Source organism: Gopherus evgoodei, chromosome 10 (assembly GCF_007399415.2).
Source record: "Gopherus evgoodei ecotype Sinaloan lineage chromosome 10, rGopEvg1_v1.p, whole genome shotgun sequence".
NCBI classification, from domain to species: domain Eukaryota; kingdom Metazoa; phylum Chordata; order Testudines; family Testudinidae; genus Gopherus; species Gopherus evgoodei.
This window is the reverse complement of record NC_044331.1, coordinates 79,140,698-79,158,560: the sequence shown is the minus strand read 5'-3', so window position 1 is coordinate 79,158,560 and position 17,863 is coordinate 79,140,698. Positions and strand designations below refer to the sequence as shown.

At 46.8% G+C, this 17,863-nt stretch overlaps 1 protein-coding gene across 1 annotated transcript; it reads right to left on the bottom strand.

Annotated features, from left to right (window-relative positions):
* Positions 1-2,464: 2,464 nt before the first annotated feature.
* On the bottom strand, positions 2,465-16,019 carry DRG2 (developmentally regulated GTP binding protein 2). The gene is made up of 13 exons (XM_030578002.1): positions 15,869-16,019; positions 14,287-14,447; positions 13,697-13,786; positions 11,881-11,941; positions 10,000-10,090; positions 9,097-9,169; positions 8,812-8,902; positions 8,376-8,473; positions 7,585-7,661; positions 6,993-7,081; positions 5,713-5,771; positions 3,778-3,831; positions 2,465-3,685 (listed from the first exon to the last, which is right to left on the bottom strand). Exons 1-13 carry the CDS (start codon positions 15,930-15,932, stop codon positions 3,599-3,601), a joined length of 1,095 nt encoding a protein of 364 aa, XP_030433862.1. The 5' UTR covers positions 15,933-16,019; the 3' UTR covers positions 2,465-3,598.
* Between the last annotated feature and the right edge of the window lie 1,844 nt (positions 16,020-17,863).

Here is a 17,863-nt window from a genome sequence, read left to right as displayed (position 1 = left end):
CCTCAACTTACTGTATGGCCTTGGGAAAGTCTAACTCTTTGGCCCTCCGCAATATCCTGTGTAATGAGGGCTAACAATCTCTCCCTTTTGTGAAATGTCACACTTGGCCTTTGAGCAACATGCAGAAGAAACTTTAAACACACACCTAATCTTTCTGTGAAGCAGATAAGGGCTATAACAGGGATTCTTTCACTCAGCACTGAAGTGCAGCTGCTTCTGGGGTGGAACAAAGCAATAACACCCTGTAATTAGGGCAAGACACTGAGGAATACCACATCCTGTTGAAACTGCAAGGGAAGGATGCAGGGAGACGGTAACTAGCCATGTCATTTGGCCAAAATACCCTATTTGTGCTTAATGATACCACCCTGTTTTTCCAAGGGACTGGTGGTATCATTACGCACAAGCGGTATGAGATGTACAACTGTAATCTTACAAGAAACTGCATATAAACACAAAACACAGCCCTTCACTGTTACAGGGTATGAGGTTCTGCTGCTTCTAACCCGAGGGTTGTAATTCAAATGTTCAATTACTCACAACAGATTTTAAGTAAACTGCCTGATGAGTATCTACCACTCTATATGGGAACCTCTGCACGGAAGCTTAGCGCGTGCTTCCCACCTCAGACACCAGAGTACACACCCCAGGGGTCCAGTTGGGTTTGTACTTAGGCCGCCAGCCCAAGCTGCCAGCCGCTGCAACACTATTATTTTTACTGTGCCAAGTTGAGCAGAGCTAGCCTGTGTACTGAAGATGGGAAGCATAGTCCCAGCTGTAGTGTAGAAATGCCCAATCCCCACTTTGCAAGAGTACCTCCTTCCTCACTAAAGGTCCCGCAAAACATTCTTGAAATGTCCTGGGTTTGCCTGAGGTAACTAGGGGTCTGATCCAACTCCCAGGGGAATCAATGGAACCTTTCCATTTCCTTCAATGAAAACTGCTGGGTTGATGTTAAATTGTTTGCAAGAATCTAATCTTCCCCTGCAGATAATTAAGCATTTCAGGATTCCCAGTAAAGGTTCTATATGTAGATCTTCAGCCCAATGTGCTCTCACAGCTGATACTAAACTGTAATGCTTGCAGCAAACGTGGGTTGCAGTTAATCTGAAAAGATGGAAACACATAAAAAACCCTCCTATTTCCAGCTGAGTGACCGTGACCCAATGCTTGCTTACTCAAGCTGCTCATGCATACAGCAGAATTAGCTGCTCTTGATCTGTTTCTGTTTTCTTCCCTGCCAAGATTAATCAAAGTTCAGCTGCTTTATACACTTGGACTATGATGGGGGGAAAAATGATTGGCTTCCCCAACTATAGGGCGAGTAGCTCAGATAAATTGACAGTGGTTCCAATAGTGATCCAGATCATTACATTTGAGAGAACCAGCTAATTTAAGACAGATGTAATGATTAGCCTTCTGTTAACCACAACAAGTTTGGGGTGTTTTTTTTTTAAGCTTTACAATGTGAGTTTTAACAAGCTATTTTGAACATTTTTGTTCCCCCGCCCCCCCTCCTGTTTGAGGAAGACGTGCAGTTCAGCATTCTGACTATCAAGTCAGGCACACGCTTTCCTCCATTGTCCTTGTTTATTAGTTAAACGCCAGCACCCCTGAAACAGTTAAAATGAAACAAGGAAAAGCTCTGTCATGGTGTCTTGGCCTGTGCAACCTTCACAGGAAATTGAAAGGGTGAGTCAATGTGCTGGAACAGCATCCCACTCAATTAGCAGAGAGAAGTGCATGCATTAGAAAGCCAGCTCAGGCATAATGCAGCTAATTTGGAGATTTTTCTCCAGTAGCTTCTACCTGAGCCCTGATTCCCTCTGCATTCCAGCTGTGAGCAAAATCATTAACATAGAAGGTAACCTACAAAGCTCAGTCACCTTTGTGGCTTGGCTCTTGTGTAATTTATCCATGTCAGGCGAGGAAGGGCTCATGGGTCCAGCTCTTCTCCATCTGTAGAGAGCCCTTTGTTCACTCTTCACAATGCCAGTTTGGTCTCATTTCAGGGTTGGGTTAGTGTGTAGGTGGTGTTGGTGGCCTGAGAGATTCAGGTCAGACTAGATACCTAGTGGCTCCCTTCTGGCCTTAAATTCTATGACACATTACAATCAAAATCCACTCCACCACACAGCCCCTTTGCCATCTCAGTTGGCCAAGAGGGAGAGAGAGGGGTGACAAACCAAGTGTCCCCATGTCTACTTCGAGAGAAAAGTGTATAATTTACAAGAAATAGCAACTTATATTTTCTTAAATAAAACGCTTCTGGCCATTTCATCCTTTTCATCCTTAGTCAGTTTAGGAGGAGCATGAAAGAAGTGCTTGGGGGCACAGGACCTAGCCCTCAAACCAGGCTTCATGGTTCAGAATTCTGCATTAGGACTAAGCTATTTTATCACAAAAGTAAAAGCTATTAGAGGCTCTTGCTCATGGAAAGAAAGAGCCTGTATCTAGCAGACCCTTTAAACTGTTAGCAACAACATTTAATAACGCATGATTAGAAATCCAAGTTTTCTGATGGAAGATCTCCATTAAGAAGCACTATTGTTCATTTATTATAGCCAAAAAAGACCACAGCATAGAATGGATTTGAGCTGACTAGCTATTTCTATGATTTAGGAGCCGTGGATGCATGATTTAGAGGACAAGTGGTGTCCTGAAACTATACCTCAGGTTACTATGGCAGAAAAAGGTGGAAGGAGAAGGCAGAGGTTGCCCACTAGGAAACGCCTAATGCCATCTTTCTGACCCCGTGACACGGACAGAATGAATCCTCTTGGTGCTCTTCTAGGATTGTAGCGTATGGCACCTTGTGGCCTGGGCCATGTGTCAATCCGTTGTAATAGAGATAGCTGGAAAGTGCATCCCACAGTACTGATTGGATCAGGGACACCCTATAGGCTATGTTAGAGGGTTAACAAGAGGTATGAAATGTTGGTTTAAATTTGATAGAGTGGGACTTTCAAAAGCTCAGCCTAGGGCTGTCTCAGAGGTGGGAGACTGGTGTCTAAAGCCACTTGAGGTGCAGAACTAAGAAACCCGTGGACGCTTAGAAAGGCTGTGACTTCTAGCAGCCCTCGCTACTGGGCGAGTGCAGAAGGGAAAGGTTTGCTTTAATGACACACTTACATTAAAGGACAGGAATGTCCAATGAATGGCAGGTAACATCTCTCAGTGCTGGTATCAATGGCACCAAGAGAAGAGTCATATTTGCATGGAGAAATCCACAGATTCCGACTGATCGAGAAAGCCGGTATAACAGACAGACGTGTATGTGAAATCTGCAGTGGTACAGGAGGCTGCCGGGGAGAGAATTCTCTTCTCATCATAACAAATGGGCTCCAGGATCCAACTTTTAGAGATGCGAGGCAAGGTAGCTTGTTTGCATGAAATGTCACAACCTGTTATGCCCCATCCCCACCTGTTATAATGTATCCTTAGTCTCTTCCCATCTCCAATGGAACAAGCTTCATGGAAGCCTACGTAGCTTTGGCGCACATATTCCCTTTTTTGGCTTTTATATGGTCACAATAAGTCAGTTCTGATTCTACAGCCTAAGGCAGGGTCAGGCACCAGTGAGCAGCGGCTAGGAGGGTTATTTCTTGACAATTTGGATGACATCTTCGTGCTCCATCAAATGAGTTAATCCTACTCTTTGAGGACTGTATTTTGTGCTGGTTCCCTTTAAACCAGGAGGAAAGCAAATTAAAACGTGTTTAGGAGCGGGACACTTCAAATACAGGCAAATCAAATTCAGAGAGTATAGTCACTTACCCACACCAAGGCGTATTTAAACTGGCTGGCTAACGTTCTGTGAATTCGATGGCACTGCAATAAGACAGGTGTGACAGTCAAAGGATAATGCTTCAATATATATCTGCCTCTATTCTATCCCGGTTCTTATACTGTGCCCCTCACTGTGGTGTCTGAGCACCTAAGAATTAGACTTGAAAACACTGTTTTTGATTATTAGCGCCAACTAATCATGCCTCCCAAGATAAGTGGAGATTTTACCCAGACTTCCAGTACCCACTGCTGTCTTCAGTTAACATCTAGCCACTACAGGCAGGAAACACCTTGGGTCCATGCTGTATACTGCAAAGGCAACTTCGGAGCACATTCAAAACGCAGAAAGAGCATAAAGTAAATGTATAGAATCGTGTTTTCCCCTCACATACAAAGTTCCCAGGAAATAGCATCACAAAAGTCACATCATTTCCCTCTGCTTGTTCACTGAACTCTATTAAGTTACCCTTTGTGACGTTACACCCCATATTCTTCATTGAAATATGATTATGATATGAATATGGACTAATATTTTATGCAAGATGGGTCTTGTAAGGTATCATTGGAAAGGTTAAGATTTACTGAATGTGACCATCCAATTTGTCTTGCTTGTATCATTTCTGTATCTAAAGTTAGGAATACTGATTATGTGACAATTACAACTGTGTCTGTATTTGGCAGACACCCACCAGACAACCAGCCATCACAGCCTTGATGGGCCATTAGGAAGAAAAATAAGACTGTGAAGATACTAATCTCTCTTCTTCCAGAGAGGTGCCTGGGACATAGCTGTGACACTACAAGGTCAGGTGGTCCTGTCACCTGGTACTAAATACCACCTTGGACACTGCTGGTGTTTTTCCTCTGTAGACGGATGGGGACCAAACAAAGGTTTCCCGCCTTAGGAAAATCCTTGAAAGGCTGGGGAGGGTTAATCTGGACTGTCCTCCCCACTGCCTATCCAAGAAGAAAGACGGCTGAAATACCTGAAGAGACAAAGGAACACACCTGTGGGAAAGGCAGGGGGCGAGTCCCAGACTGAGACAGGGGTCCAGTCTTTAAGAAGAAATAACGAACTCTAAGCTACAGAAACTCTGCAACTTGCCTAAAAACATTTAGGGTGAGAAATTACTTCTTGAAAGGAATCTCTAAGATTTTAAGCTTAGTATGCCTGTTTTGGTTTTATTTGCTCAATAATTGCTTTGTTTCTGTTTGTAACCCCTTATAATCACTTAAATCTGCCTTTTATAGTTAATAATCTGTTTGTTTATTATTAAAACCCAGTTTTGCGCAATTTCTAACTGGGGGGTGGGGAGGAAGTTGTGGCACATCTCTCTTCACATTGTAAGTGCATAAAATTCAACCTCTCGTTGTGCAGATCTTTCTATATAGCGCAAGACAGTACTATTTTTGGTTTATTCCACAAAGGGGGTGTGCACATGAGTGCTGGGTGAATCCTCTCACAGAGTTGACTTCAGTCTGCTGTCTGCAGCTGGGTGTGGCCCTACCCGTGTGTGTGTGCACGCGCGCGCTGCAAGAGACTGTGGAGTCTAATTCAGCAAAACAGGGAGGAGGGAATCCAGGCTGGTGGAGCAGGAAGGGCTCAGTGAAACCCCAGTACATCAGGTGGTATGCCAGAAGGAGGGGGTGGGGAGGTGTCCAACCCATCACAACCTTCATTCACAGAACGCTATTTAGTAAAAATGTTTGTAAAGTACATTACCAGGAAAGAAACATTTGTTTCTATACCTTAGTTAGACCAAGCTAAGGAATGTTAATGGGCAACAAATCATCAACATGTGTTTTTTTTCATAGATGACCTGAAATATACAAAATCCTACCAACAGTCTCGGTAAGAAGTTTGCTTTGGACTCAGTGCGGTTCTACCACCAGAGAAAGATCTTTCTTTCTGTTATTACTTACCACGTGCTCTACAGAAGCCCCTTTCCGGAGAATAATGGCATCTGTGAAGTCTGGTCTCTCTAGAGAGCACAGAAAAAACAAGAAGGGAAAAGATAACATCGCTTTCCTGATCACTGTCCTTTAACATAATCTGACATGCATTTGATTATGTACAACTCCTTGAATCCCCCCCTGCTCCCATGACACCTGACAGCAGGCTGGCATACAAGCAGCCATTCACCTGAGTTATACTGCCTACTTTAGCTCCATACACACTCCAGTGGGAAGAAATACAAACTGGCTACTTACCTTGGACTTTTAAAGACCAATACACTGAACCATTCATAATCTTCAAAGACAGTACTTCCAAGATTTGATTTACTCCTCTCTCAGGTACCAAAGGTATTTCCTTCTATACTAAAACAACAAGGAGTCCGGTGGCACCTTAAAGACTAACAGATTTATTTTGAGCATAAGCTTTTGTGGGTAAAATATCCTCACTTCTTCAGATAAGTGAGGATTTTTACCCATGAAAGCTTATGTGCAAATAAGTGGGACTGCTGAAAGAACCTGAAGTGAAAGGCAGGGGTGAGTCCAGATAGACAGGAGTCCAGTCTGTAAGAATACTGGAACTCAGAGCTACAGAAACTCTGCATCCTGCCTAATTCAACATTTAAGATGAGAAATTACATTTTGCAATCTCTTTCTTTAGTGAATCAAGCTTAGTTGGGCGTTTGGTTTTATTTGCTTAGTAATCAGCTTTGTCCTGTCTGCTATCCCTTATAATCACTTAAAATCTGTCTTTTGTAGTTAATTAACTTATTCTTGTTTATACATAACCCAGTTTATATCTGGGGGGTTCAAGAAGCTGTGCATCTCTCTCCTCACATTGAGGGAGAGGGTGAATTTTTATGAGCTTGTGCTGTGCGGATTTTTCTATCCAGAGCAAGACAATATACCTTTGGTTCTGTACTCCACGGCAGGTGGGCACGCAAGTGCTGAGGCAAAGGCCGATCTCTGTGTCTGTGTCTTTTTGCAGCTGAGTGTGGCCCTGCCTGAGGGTGTGCTAGAGGAGGCTTAAGAGTCTGGCTAGGAAGACAGGTTAAAGGGGGCCCAGGCTGGCGGAACAGGCAGCTCAGTGGTATCTCAATACATCAGTTAGCACCTTAAAAGGGGGCAACCCATCACACCAACTTCCCATTGACAGTCAATAGGAGTTGGGAACATAGTGCCCAACTCTCATTGTACTCCTGAAAATCTCCCCCTTGGACTCTTCTTTTGCCAGTCAGTGTTCTGCTTACGTCCTCTCTTCTTAGTGAAAATACAGGTAAGCGCCAGATACTCCCACAGCTTCTCCAGTAAATAGTCCAGGTTCAGCTTCATCCCACAGCTGCAAAACACCACAAACATCTCAGCTTAGTGTAATTCTATTCCACAGAGAGCAGCCCAAATTCTGTCTTACTTGGAATCCACAAAGAAGTGTGATTGCAAAGCCTATTAAGTGCTAGATGACAAGGTGAAGCTTTCTGATGGGTCAGGATGGGAAAACAGACAATGCTTTCCAGAAGTACGCCAGCTTCAAAGTGGCAGAACCCGTCAGTTTCATTGAACAGACAATATAACATAACTACTGCAAAGACCTGGTTCATGCCTGGCGTGAGGCAGCTTAGAGCAGATTTCCCTCTCTCTGGGAATAGAGGCCACTGAATATTTTGTTAAAAATGACAGGGTACTTGTTGAATTTCACCCTCAGCCAGAGCAGCTAAGTGGTGTGCCAAGGAGTGCGCCCCTCTTTGGGACAGCAAAGGAAGAAGGTATTAATGAAATGTAAACCAACTTGCCTTAGTGCAGAGCCTGTAGGAGGCATGGATTGACAGGCCTGTAAGCTCTTACCTGATCACAACACTGTTGGGTCTCCTAGCCAGACGATCTACTTCTTCCATAGATATCTGGTCAATCTTGTTATAAACCTAACTCAAAAGGGAAAAGAACATATTGACTTTAGAAAGTCAATTCAAGTGACACTGCAAGCAAATATGAGACGTACAAGTAGTTATGAGGTTCTGCAGCTTCCAGTCCTCGCAGACATACAATAATGAGATGCTGGGGCTTGTTAAAAAATGTGGCTCTTATCGATATTGATCAAAGATTTTTGGTAAATTGTTAAAGTTCATAAGTCTCAAAATTACTGACAAGTTTTCCCATTTTAACATTCTTTCCTTTGGGGTCACCCTCTGGTGTCTGTTCTGGGACCTAATTATAAAAATCCAAAACATTATCAAAAGGGGCCCCTGAAACGAAAGGTGAATCTATAGTGCACCAAGGCTGTACACATACAGACACCATGGTTGTTAGAGGAAATCAGCCATGGAACTTTCAGCACCAAAACACAAGTCTCTACATCGCCTGAGCTAAAAGAGGAATGATCAGCTGTAGGTAGCCTGCCACTATAGTCATTGGAGTCAGCCACAAGAGGGCGCTGGAATCATGTGCTAAACCAGCATATCACACAAGCACTCCGTTAGCACATGTGCAACAGGTTACCTAGAAGTTTTATGACAAGTGGTTTTCACACAGAGCGATTCTCTCAATGCAAGAGGTCAAGATCATTCTATATTTAGGACCCCCAATCCTATGCTGTCCCATTAATTATACAGAAATAAGGCTGTTTCCGGGATACTCACATAAAGGCAGGGCATGTAGACTCTGTTACCGACAATCACATCGATAAACTCATCAGGAGAACAATCTTCTCTAAACAGAACCTCTGCATTGAAGATTTCTGAGGTGGACATCATTAAGGCCAAACTTCCTTTCTTGGCTAAATACATGAGATAGGCACAATGGGCTGGATCTCTTTAAATTTTGTGTGATGGGGGCTGCTCAGACGACCCCCCCGTCTCCCCCTCAAAAAAACAAACAAACAAAAAAAAACCCCAAAACCAAGCTCCTCCTACTGCTTTTAACCACACCATCCCCCTATTGGCATGAACACCTTGCTCTGGAATTCGTACTGAAGATACAATCCCATTCTAGGTCACCTTCACCTAGTGGGCTGTGGATCCGACATGTGAGATGGTGGTCAAGACACTTTCTAGGCTCCCCTTCAGGAAAGGATACTGTATTCATGGAGGATAAGCTGCACCAGCTTCTCGGAGCACTGGGTCAGCGTGACAGTCGAGTTAAAGGAGATGCCCCCACCCTTCTTTGGCTGGATGAACAGAACAAAGAACCTTAAAAAATTCTGTAAGATGTAAAGTCCACGTTATCTGTGACACAACAAAAGGGACAGGCACGGAGGAATTTCTGCTTCCATTGGATGAGCACAGGCACAGAGGAATTTGTACTTCCACTGGTTGAACACACACAAACCCATGACTTTGCAGGGCCACTGGTAAGTCTCACCTTGAAGTAGATGTTTGGTTTGCATTTGTTCAGCCGGATTCCTACAGATTCCAATTCCTTTTCCAAGAGAGACCTGCATAGACATTGCAAATTAGTTGTTGGTACACTGGACTTCACGCAAGAGGAACAAATGGTCATAAGTTTGGGTTTTGACTGGCCAGCAACTTGAGGTTTCCCAGCTCCAAATCACCACTCTGTGGAACTCCTCTATACCACTGACTGGGGCCCTCCCATTCAGCAAGGCCTCTAATTGGGATGTAAGAACACAGCCATGAGAGGAGGAAGCCTCAAATAAAGACTCCACCATGTAATCTATTATCCTTCCCTGGACAGACCACATGTTGATGTTCTTCCCCTCAAGAAGCCAGAACTGAGGTTTCCTTGCAAGCTTAGTAAATGCCGTGCCTACCGAGCCAGTAAGTATTTCTGTTGAGCACAATCAAGTCCATTGCCCAAGCCTGGGCTGCTTGCTCGGAAGCTACCAACAGGTCATCCAGCCCAGGCAATAATCTGCAGTAACAGTTATCTTGCTGCTAAAGCAATGGCCAAAAAGCCCCGATAGAAGTTTACATTTAAACTGAAACACATTAACAGAGTGGCCTCATGATGCACAAATATTTAGAAGAACCAGCTAGAGTGGAAGAACAATTGAGCAAAAATCAGCACAGGGAGTTCATTTTGGAATGCCTATGGAGAGAGGGATTAAAGTGAGAAGATCATCCCAGGAATATTAAAGAGTAAAATTATTAGCCTAAAATAGATTATATTAAGACATTAGTAAATATCTAGTATGCTGCATACCGGGTATGCTAGTTGGCCTCCGCAACTGGAAAGTATCAAGCCATCTGGATTCTTTCATTGGCTGATCAGCCCAGAACTGATTAACCTGCTCCCTGTGCTCACCTCTGTACTTCACCCTTGGTGGCATCCAGCATCATGATGACGACATCAGCAGTCCTAGCCACAGCTATCACCTGACGTCCTCTCCCTTTCCCTGCAAAGGAAGGAGACGATATTATCTGTGGGAAGGCAGAATAGCTAAAAGCTCCCTTGAACCAGGAGCCGTCCCATGGGACTTCTTCAAAGTAAGGAAGAATTTCATTCCCGTTTTGGCTGTACTAACCCGCTGGGAAGGCGGCCAGGCTAATGGGGTCAAGGCCCATTCAGAGCTCCTACAGGCTGAAATATGTGCTTGTTCACAAAAGAAACACACCATATTCTGAAGGCCAGTCCAACAGAAAGCACGACACAGACACACAAGGGACTTGGCTCTAAGCAACCGCAGGATACATTCTCCTTGGTTGCATGGGGCTGGGATGTGACCCACTCAGCCTCTAGCACAGAAGTGGCCAAACTACAGCCCGTGGGCCACATCCAGCCTGTGAGACCGTCCTGCCCGGCCCTTGAGTTCCCAGCCAGGAAGGCTAGCCCCTGCCCACTCCCCTGTTGTCCTCTCTCCCCTGCAGCCACGCTGTTGTGTCGCCAGTGCTCTGGGCGGCAGGGCTGTGAGTTCCTGCAGGGCAGCATGGCAGCACGTCTAGCTCCAGCCGGTGCAGCTTCAAGACATGCTGCTCTGAGCGGCACGGTAATGGGGCCGGGGGGTTGTATAAGGGCGAGGGGTCCCGGAGGGCAGTCAGGGGACAGTTGGATGGGGCAGAGGTTCGGGGGCAGTCAGGAGATGGGGATTGGGGGGGTTGCATAAGCATGGGAGTCTCAAGGGGCCTGTCAGGGGGTTGGGGTGTGGATAGGGCTCGGGGCAGTCAGGGGACTGGGAGCGGGGGGTTGGATGGGGGTGGGGGTCCTGGGAGGCGGCAGTTAGGGGACAAGGAGCAGGGGGGGTTGGATGGGTCAGCAGTTCTAAGGGGGGCAGTCAGGGGGCAGGAAATGGGAGAGGGTGAATAGGGGGTGGGGGCCATGCTGTTTGGGGAGGTACACCCTTCCCTACCCGGCCCTCCATACAGTTTTGCAATCTCAACGTGGCCCTTGGGCCAGAAAGTTTGCCCACCCCTGCTCTAGCATGAGGGTCATGCAGCTCCTGATGAGCAAGCACTCCCTCTGCAGGCAGACAGTGGAGAAGCACTACAATCCCATCAGACTGCCTTCTTTCCAAGAAGCAGCGTGTGTGCAAATTCTCTCTCTCTCCTGCACTGAAGCGAGGATACCCAGAATAGTGAAGAGGAAAACCCAGAGATTCCAGTTCAAATCAGACAGACACACTTTCTGATCAGAAATGAAAGGAGACATTTATTAACCAAACTACACTGTGCTTAGACTGAAACATCAGAAGACTCCTATGAACCTCATGAGATGCCTCTTGCCACAGCTGAGCAACTGGCAAATGAAGCAAGAGGAAAGAGGTGGAATGAATTCCTGGCTCCCAAGTCAAGGAGCCACATCAGAACTCTCAGAAACACCCAGGTGATCGTAGCTGAACAATATTTCTTGCCTTGCTTAAAGCCTCCTCCCGCACACCTCCAGTTTCTTTCTCTAGTGACCAACACCAAAGACCTCCCCTTGTACTAGGAGAGCAGATGAGCAAAGCCAAGACTCTCTCTGAATAGGGAGGTTTGCTTACTTCTGCTACCCACCTCCAAAACAAGCATCTTCTACAACATAATATGACTTTACATAATTCAGGAACTCTCTTACAATTGTCCCCTACATTCAGGACCTCAGGTTTTAAGTCTAAGGTGTTGGCACAATACATGACCAGGCTGGCAAGGTTGGTACCATTTAGTATTGAGAGCAATGGCATGCATTAAATGAATGTAAGTGCTAACCAACCTTGTGCAGCTCCTTCAATGATTCCAGGCAGATCCAAAAGCTGAATGTTTGCTCCTTTGTACTGTAAGATAATCAGAAAGGTGGACGATTCTGAGGACCTGCACAAAACCTTTTAACCAGCTTTCCTAACACCAGCTAAGCACTCAATGTATTGTAAACAGAGGGCCAAATTCTGAAATCAATAGGGCTGCACAGGGCAAAATCTGGCCCAGTAAAGTTAGCATCCCACTGAGCTGGAAACAATTTGCAGAGTTTTTACCATGAAGTTGTTTCAATAACTTTCTGAAAATTCCTCTTCCACCTCAAGATACCTTTTACTGCAGCAGTTTATGGCCAAAGCTACTACAGTTCTAGACCATCTTGATTTGACTACAAAATGACAAGACTAGAGCACACTATGGCTGTAATATTATTTTAGTCCTTTGTTCACCAAAGAAACTTGTCCGTACAAGTAATAAGTTTCTTATCTGATCCAACAGGTGACATATTGAAACGAGAAGTGCAAACACCACTGCGTTCTCATGGCTGGATTCAGAATTACTCAGCTGTGTGTCAAAGGCATAATATTACTACTGTTAACAGAGAATCTCCTTTAACTCAAGTGGTGAAGATCACTTGATTATGGAGCAGGAGGATGAGAGTTCCACTCCTGCTGCTACAGTGAAGTTTCAAATGACGACATCGTGCAATATAATGAAGTTGAAGGTAGATCTCTTACAATATTTATGCTTGTTTTGACATCAATGTGTTTGTTTTAATTATTTTCACTCAGCCTGCATTTTGACCCAAAAATTTCACATTATACTAGGATGCTTTCCACTTTGGTGCCTTTTATAATTTGCTTTACTGATGGATGTACAGGGCACAGATAGCCAAAACTCCTCAAGGACAGGAGTTGTCCTATTTGCCTATTTTGAAGCTTCATTAAAAATAAATCTGTCAAGGCTTCCAGCCATCTGGTCAATGGTGCCAATAACTGATTATATAATTAATAAATAAAATAAAATAAATAATTGAGAATTATCTTATTGCCTGGTCCCTCTAAATGCAGAGTCGGATCCCAGTGCATGCTGCCTGTCTCAGAGGAGCAATGCTGCCTGTAAAAGTGCCAGGCTCCACAGACCTAATTGCAAATGCTTGAGACCTTCCAAGAGTTCAAAACAGAAATCAGCTGAGAAGCAGGGATCTTTGGATAAAGCTGGTTCTGAGCCCTACCATACATGTAAGAAGAATACACACATCAGGAACAGCACATCCCTACATACTAAGTTGTAGGTCTTGCTACTAACAGCATACGTTTTAGTCACGGGTATTTTTAGCAAAAGTCATGGACAGGTCATGGGCAGTAAATAAAAATTCATGGCCCATGACCTGTCCATGGCTTGTACCATATACCCTTGACTAAATCCTGGAACCACGACCAATGGGCACTGTGGGGGTGGTGCCTGCTGGCAGAGGCTGCACGCAGAACTGCCTGGCCATGCCTCTGCCTAGAAGCTGAGGAAGGGGGATGTCACTGCTTCCGGGGAGCCCACGGTAAGCGCCGCCCAGAGCACTCAATCTGTCCTATGCCCCAACCCTCTGCCCCCTCCCACACCTAACTCCGGCTGCTGCAGGGGGGAAAAAAGATGGTGGCCCAAGACTGCCCCAGCAGCGGCTGGTGCAACTGGCCCAGGGGTTGCCTGCGCTGCTCAGGAAGCCCCCAGGCCAGGCACACCAGGAGCTGCAAAAGTCACGGAAAGTCACGGAATCCGTGACTTCTGTGACAAACTCGCAGCCTTACTTATGATGTAGAATCCATCCAAATCACACTTACTTCTATGACACCTGGAATACACGTCAGTGTTGTGAATTCATATGAGGCAGCTTCACTGGCTGTGGAGGTCATTAAGCTCAGAAATGTGGACTGAAATGCAAGATATCATAACGTGAAATATATAAACAAATGACAGCACCACTGAATATATAAAGATACATGGAAACAATGCACATCAATGACTGCTGAACTGGCATGGGGAGAAAACGACTGTAGTTTTAACAGCCATGTGCTCTTGTTATGCCAGGCGTGGGAGTTTTGCTGTGAAGTGGGATACCTGGCATTTTCTCTTGAATGTCAGTTACCAGACTGCTCTTACAGACCTTTCATAGTGGTGTTGCTGTGGTTTTGGGATGCACCAAGTGTGCTTTGAATGCAAGAATGATGAAAGACTTTCCACAGTTTTAGCCTTCAGGTCTGAGTGTGCGAGCAACGTTCTTTCCATTCATTTTTGGCAAACAAACACTTAAGTTGTTTCTGGCTTTTTCTGTATTTCCACATTAGCAGTCAGACAATACAAGCATATTTCAAAAGAGTGAAAACAAACTTAGCAACTGCACGTGCTAGAGTCAACTCTGATAGTCACTGACCTTACCCACAGAGGGAAAGCCAATCAGTGCCACTCTGGCATCTCCAGATTTCATCACATCAAAACCCTCTCCTTTAGCAGCAGCAGATTTGGAGGGTTCTAGTAGCTGAGCTCTGTACTTTGCAAGCTTTGCCTTCAGTAGGCCAAGATGGTACTCGGTAGCTTAAACAAAACAGAAAGAACAGTTAGTAACCAAATAACCAGCGATGGCATTGGAACATGCACCTAGTTCCCTATTAGTTCAATGACTTGTTTCTAGTTTAGGAATTGCAGTAACTAGGGCATTACTACAAATTAACATTGTAGATCAAGTTTGGTGTTTTTAACTATTTGCTCTTTATACCTGATGTGGCACAAAACACTGAAATAAATGACCAAATAAAGCTGTTAGTCTTTAAGGTGCCACCAGGCTCCTTGTTGTTTCTGTGGATACAGACTAACACGGCTACCCCTGATACTTGACGCTGAAATAAAGGTAGCTCCTGCCTTAAGAGTGTCCATTCTCATAGAGAAGGGAGAGGATTCCTAGTGAGAGAAAACGACAGGGTTTTGTGTTTTCTCCCCCCTTTATTTAGTTACTATAGACTCATTTCTTGTGGTGTAACTTATGTCTTTATATTTAATCTATTCCCAATGACACATCATGACACAGGTGTAAACCATGCATGAGGCGTGAGTGCAAGTTGCATTAGTTTGCACCAATATGGCACCCTGTAGGGGAGTATAAAGGCATCCGTTCTGTGGGGTGCAAATGGAGCCCCCTAAAAGGACGAAAAACAATCAGTGTAAGGGAAAGCACTGACAGAATGGCCACCCACCTCTCCTCCCCGCTGCCCGACAGACGGACAGGGCAAGCCCTGCCGCCCCCCCGCCCTGCCAGACCTCCTCCCCCGACAGACAGACGGGGCGAGCCCTGCCAGACCCCCCCCAGACGGACGGGGCGAGCCCTGCCAGATCCCCCGCTGCCGCCCCCCCAGACGGACGGGGCGAGCCCTGCCAGACCCCCCCGCTGCCGCCCCCAGACGGACGGGGCGAGCCCTGCCAGACCCCCCCCCCCAGACGGACGGGGCGAGCCCTGCCAGATCCCCCCGCTGCCGCCCCCCAGACGGACGGGGCGAGCCTCCCAGACGGACGGGGCGAGCCCTGCCGCCCCCCGCTGCCGCCTCCCCAGACGGACGGGGCGAGCCCTGCCGCCTCCCCAGACGGACGGGGCGAGCCCTGCTGGCCCAGCCCCCACAGACGGACGGGGCGAGCCTCCCAGACGGACGGGGCGAGCCCTGCCAGACCCCCCCGCTGCCGCCCCCCCAGACGGACGGGGCGAGCCCTGCCAGACCCCCGCTGCCGCCCCCCCAGACGGACGGGGCGAGCCCTGCCGCCCCCCCGCTGCCGCCCCCCCAGACGGACGGGGCGAGCCCCGCCGGCCCCGCCCCCCAGACGGACGGGGCGAGCCCTGCCAGACCCCCCGCCGGCCCCGCCCCCCAGACGGACGGGGCGAGCCCTGCCAGACCCCCCCCGCTGCCGCCCCCCCAGACGGACGGGGCGAGCTCTCCCCAGCGCCGCGGCCGGGCCGGGCCGCCCCTGACCTTTGTTCTTCTGGGTGCGGGCGATCTCCTTCTCGATCTCCGAGATCTTCTCCAGGATGCCCATGGCGCCGGCGGGCGGGGGCCGCAGCCGGGCTCCGAAGCGGCCGCCAGAGGCCTAACGCGCCGCCTTCCAGCCGCCGCGGCTCCTCGCCCGGAAACTGCCGCCGGCTCGTCCGTCGCACTAATCACCCCCTCAGCGTGACGGGGTGGCGGCCGGTGCACTCGAGTTCTAGTCCGGCCGGGACACGCAGCGTCCCGCCCCCTCTGCAAGAGTTCCGGGAGCATAAAGGGCCCCCCGCTGCACAGGGTGGAGGTTGGCCCCTCCTGTGTCTGGACAGCGCTGGATCCAACTGGCCTAGCTCCCTCCCTCCAGAGCCGCCCCGGGGCTGGCCCTGCTCCTGCAGCACCCAGCCAGCTCAGACATGGGGGTGCAGCTGCTGGGGGGGGAGAAAGGGCCTCCCCCTTTCAGTAGCTGCCCCCACGTCCCCCTGCCCATAAACAGCTGCTACCCTCAGTCAGGGAGAGTTTGTAACTAGCTTCTGTGTGGCAACCTTCCCCCCTGCACTGTAATAGGAGAAGGCCTGTTCTCAGCCCCCACTTCAGAGACTGCACAGTCCACCAGGAGAAGGAAGACTGTGGGCAGACAAAGGAGGCAGGACTCCTCTAACTTAAACAGCTCCTCCTCCTGCTCCCCCTCAGCCATCAGTGTCATTCCTGTTACAGGCATTGTCAAGGGAAAAGGCTGGGGCAGCATTTTAGATTGCCTTGCACGAGTCACCCGCCTTGCATGTCCCCCCACCACACACCCTTGCTAAACCAGAAGCTTCCCACATTCTTATCAAGCAGAAAGCTCAGGCTTCTGCAATGGTTCTTCCTTTTAATCTGCAGGCTGATTTCCTTCGATGCCTTGTTCTGTTTGCCATGCCATTAGCTTCAAGGGCTCTGCGATTCTGTCCACAGATTATTTTCAGACAAGAGAAATGGCCACTTAGGTTGATTATATAAAGGAGTGGTGATTTTTCATTTGTACAGTAGATAAAAGAACAGATGGGGCATTTAAATAATTAGCACTTAAGCAGATACTTCAAAGCCACTCCACAAAACTCTTCCTACTTTGGTCTAGCAAAGAGGAACATGCTTTTTAAACAGACTAAGACTGATGATTACTAGAGGAAAAAAGTTGATTCTATAGTATCTATTGGGGGAATGCCACAAAATGGTAACAAATCCTATCTCCTTTCCTAATGCACCAAGGTCAAAATATATATTCATGCTGTAATTACCACAAGTACGGAACCTGTAGCAAAAGTACAGATTAAGCATGCCAGGAAAGTTGATTACAAATTTAACTAGTTTGATAGTTGCTTACAATACTAGACCTAGTTAGATTTAGACTGGCCAAACATTAACCCTTATGTGTACAAGTAGCCCAATGTCAGCTGTGTCCTTCAAACAACATAAATATACTCCAATATGATGGTGCTATATGAGAACTAGCCTGATTGTGAATGTATTAAAATTAAGTCTTTTTTTAACTGCTAAGGGTTTAGATGGTATCCCATTAACATCTGGATTTAGTCACACAGCTCTGAAACTTTAAACAGGATGCCATGGTGGAGGAAAACCAGCATTTGTCGAAAAGTGACCATGGGTTCCAAGAAGATAATGTTAGCACCTCTCTTCACAACCACTAAAGAAACAGCAAATGCAAACAGATGGATATTGTTATTCTAGTCAGCAAACATGACTATTCCTAAGCCACAAAAAAACCAAAAAACAAAAAACACACCTTTCAGGCTTTCCAGGAAAGGAAAATAAAAATAAATTATATAAACCAGAACAGCAAGATATGTAAACTAACCACAGAGCTAATTTTCCTGAAGTGGCCATGTTCCAGGTTTGATGTGTGGAGCTGTAAGAACTGTGCTGTCAGTACTGTATCTTTAAGACCTGGACCACTGTGTTTGGGAGAGGGCATCAGACTTTTCAGCTGCC

Bases quoted from the DNA above. Each gene is read 5' to 3' on its own strand.
- DRG2 (XM_030578002.1), bottom strand. From the start codon at position 15,932: ATGGGCATCCTGGAGAAGATCTCGGAGATCGAGAAGGAGATCGCCCGC. The intron at 8,903-9,096 runs GTGAGACTTACC...CTGTTCATCCAG, and splicing joins AACCAAACATCTACTTCAAG to CCAAAGAAGGGTGGGGGCAT. The intron at 3,832-5,712 runs GTAAGTAATAAC...GTCTTATTGCAG, and splicing joins GGGCTTCTGTAGAGCACGTG to TGCCATCGAATTCACAGAAC.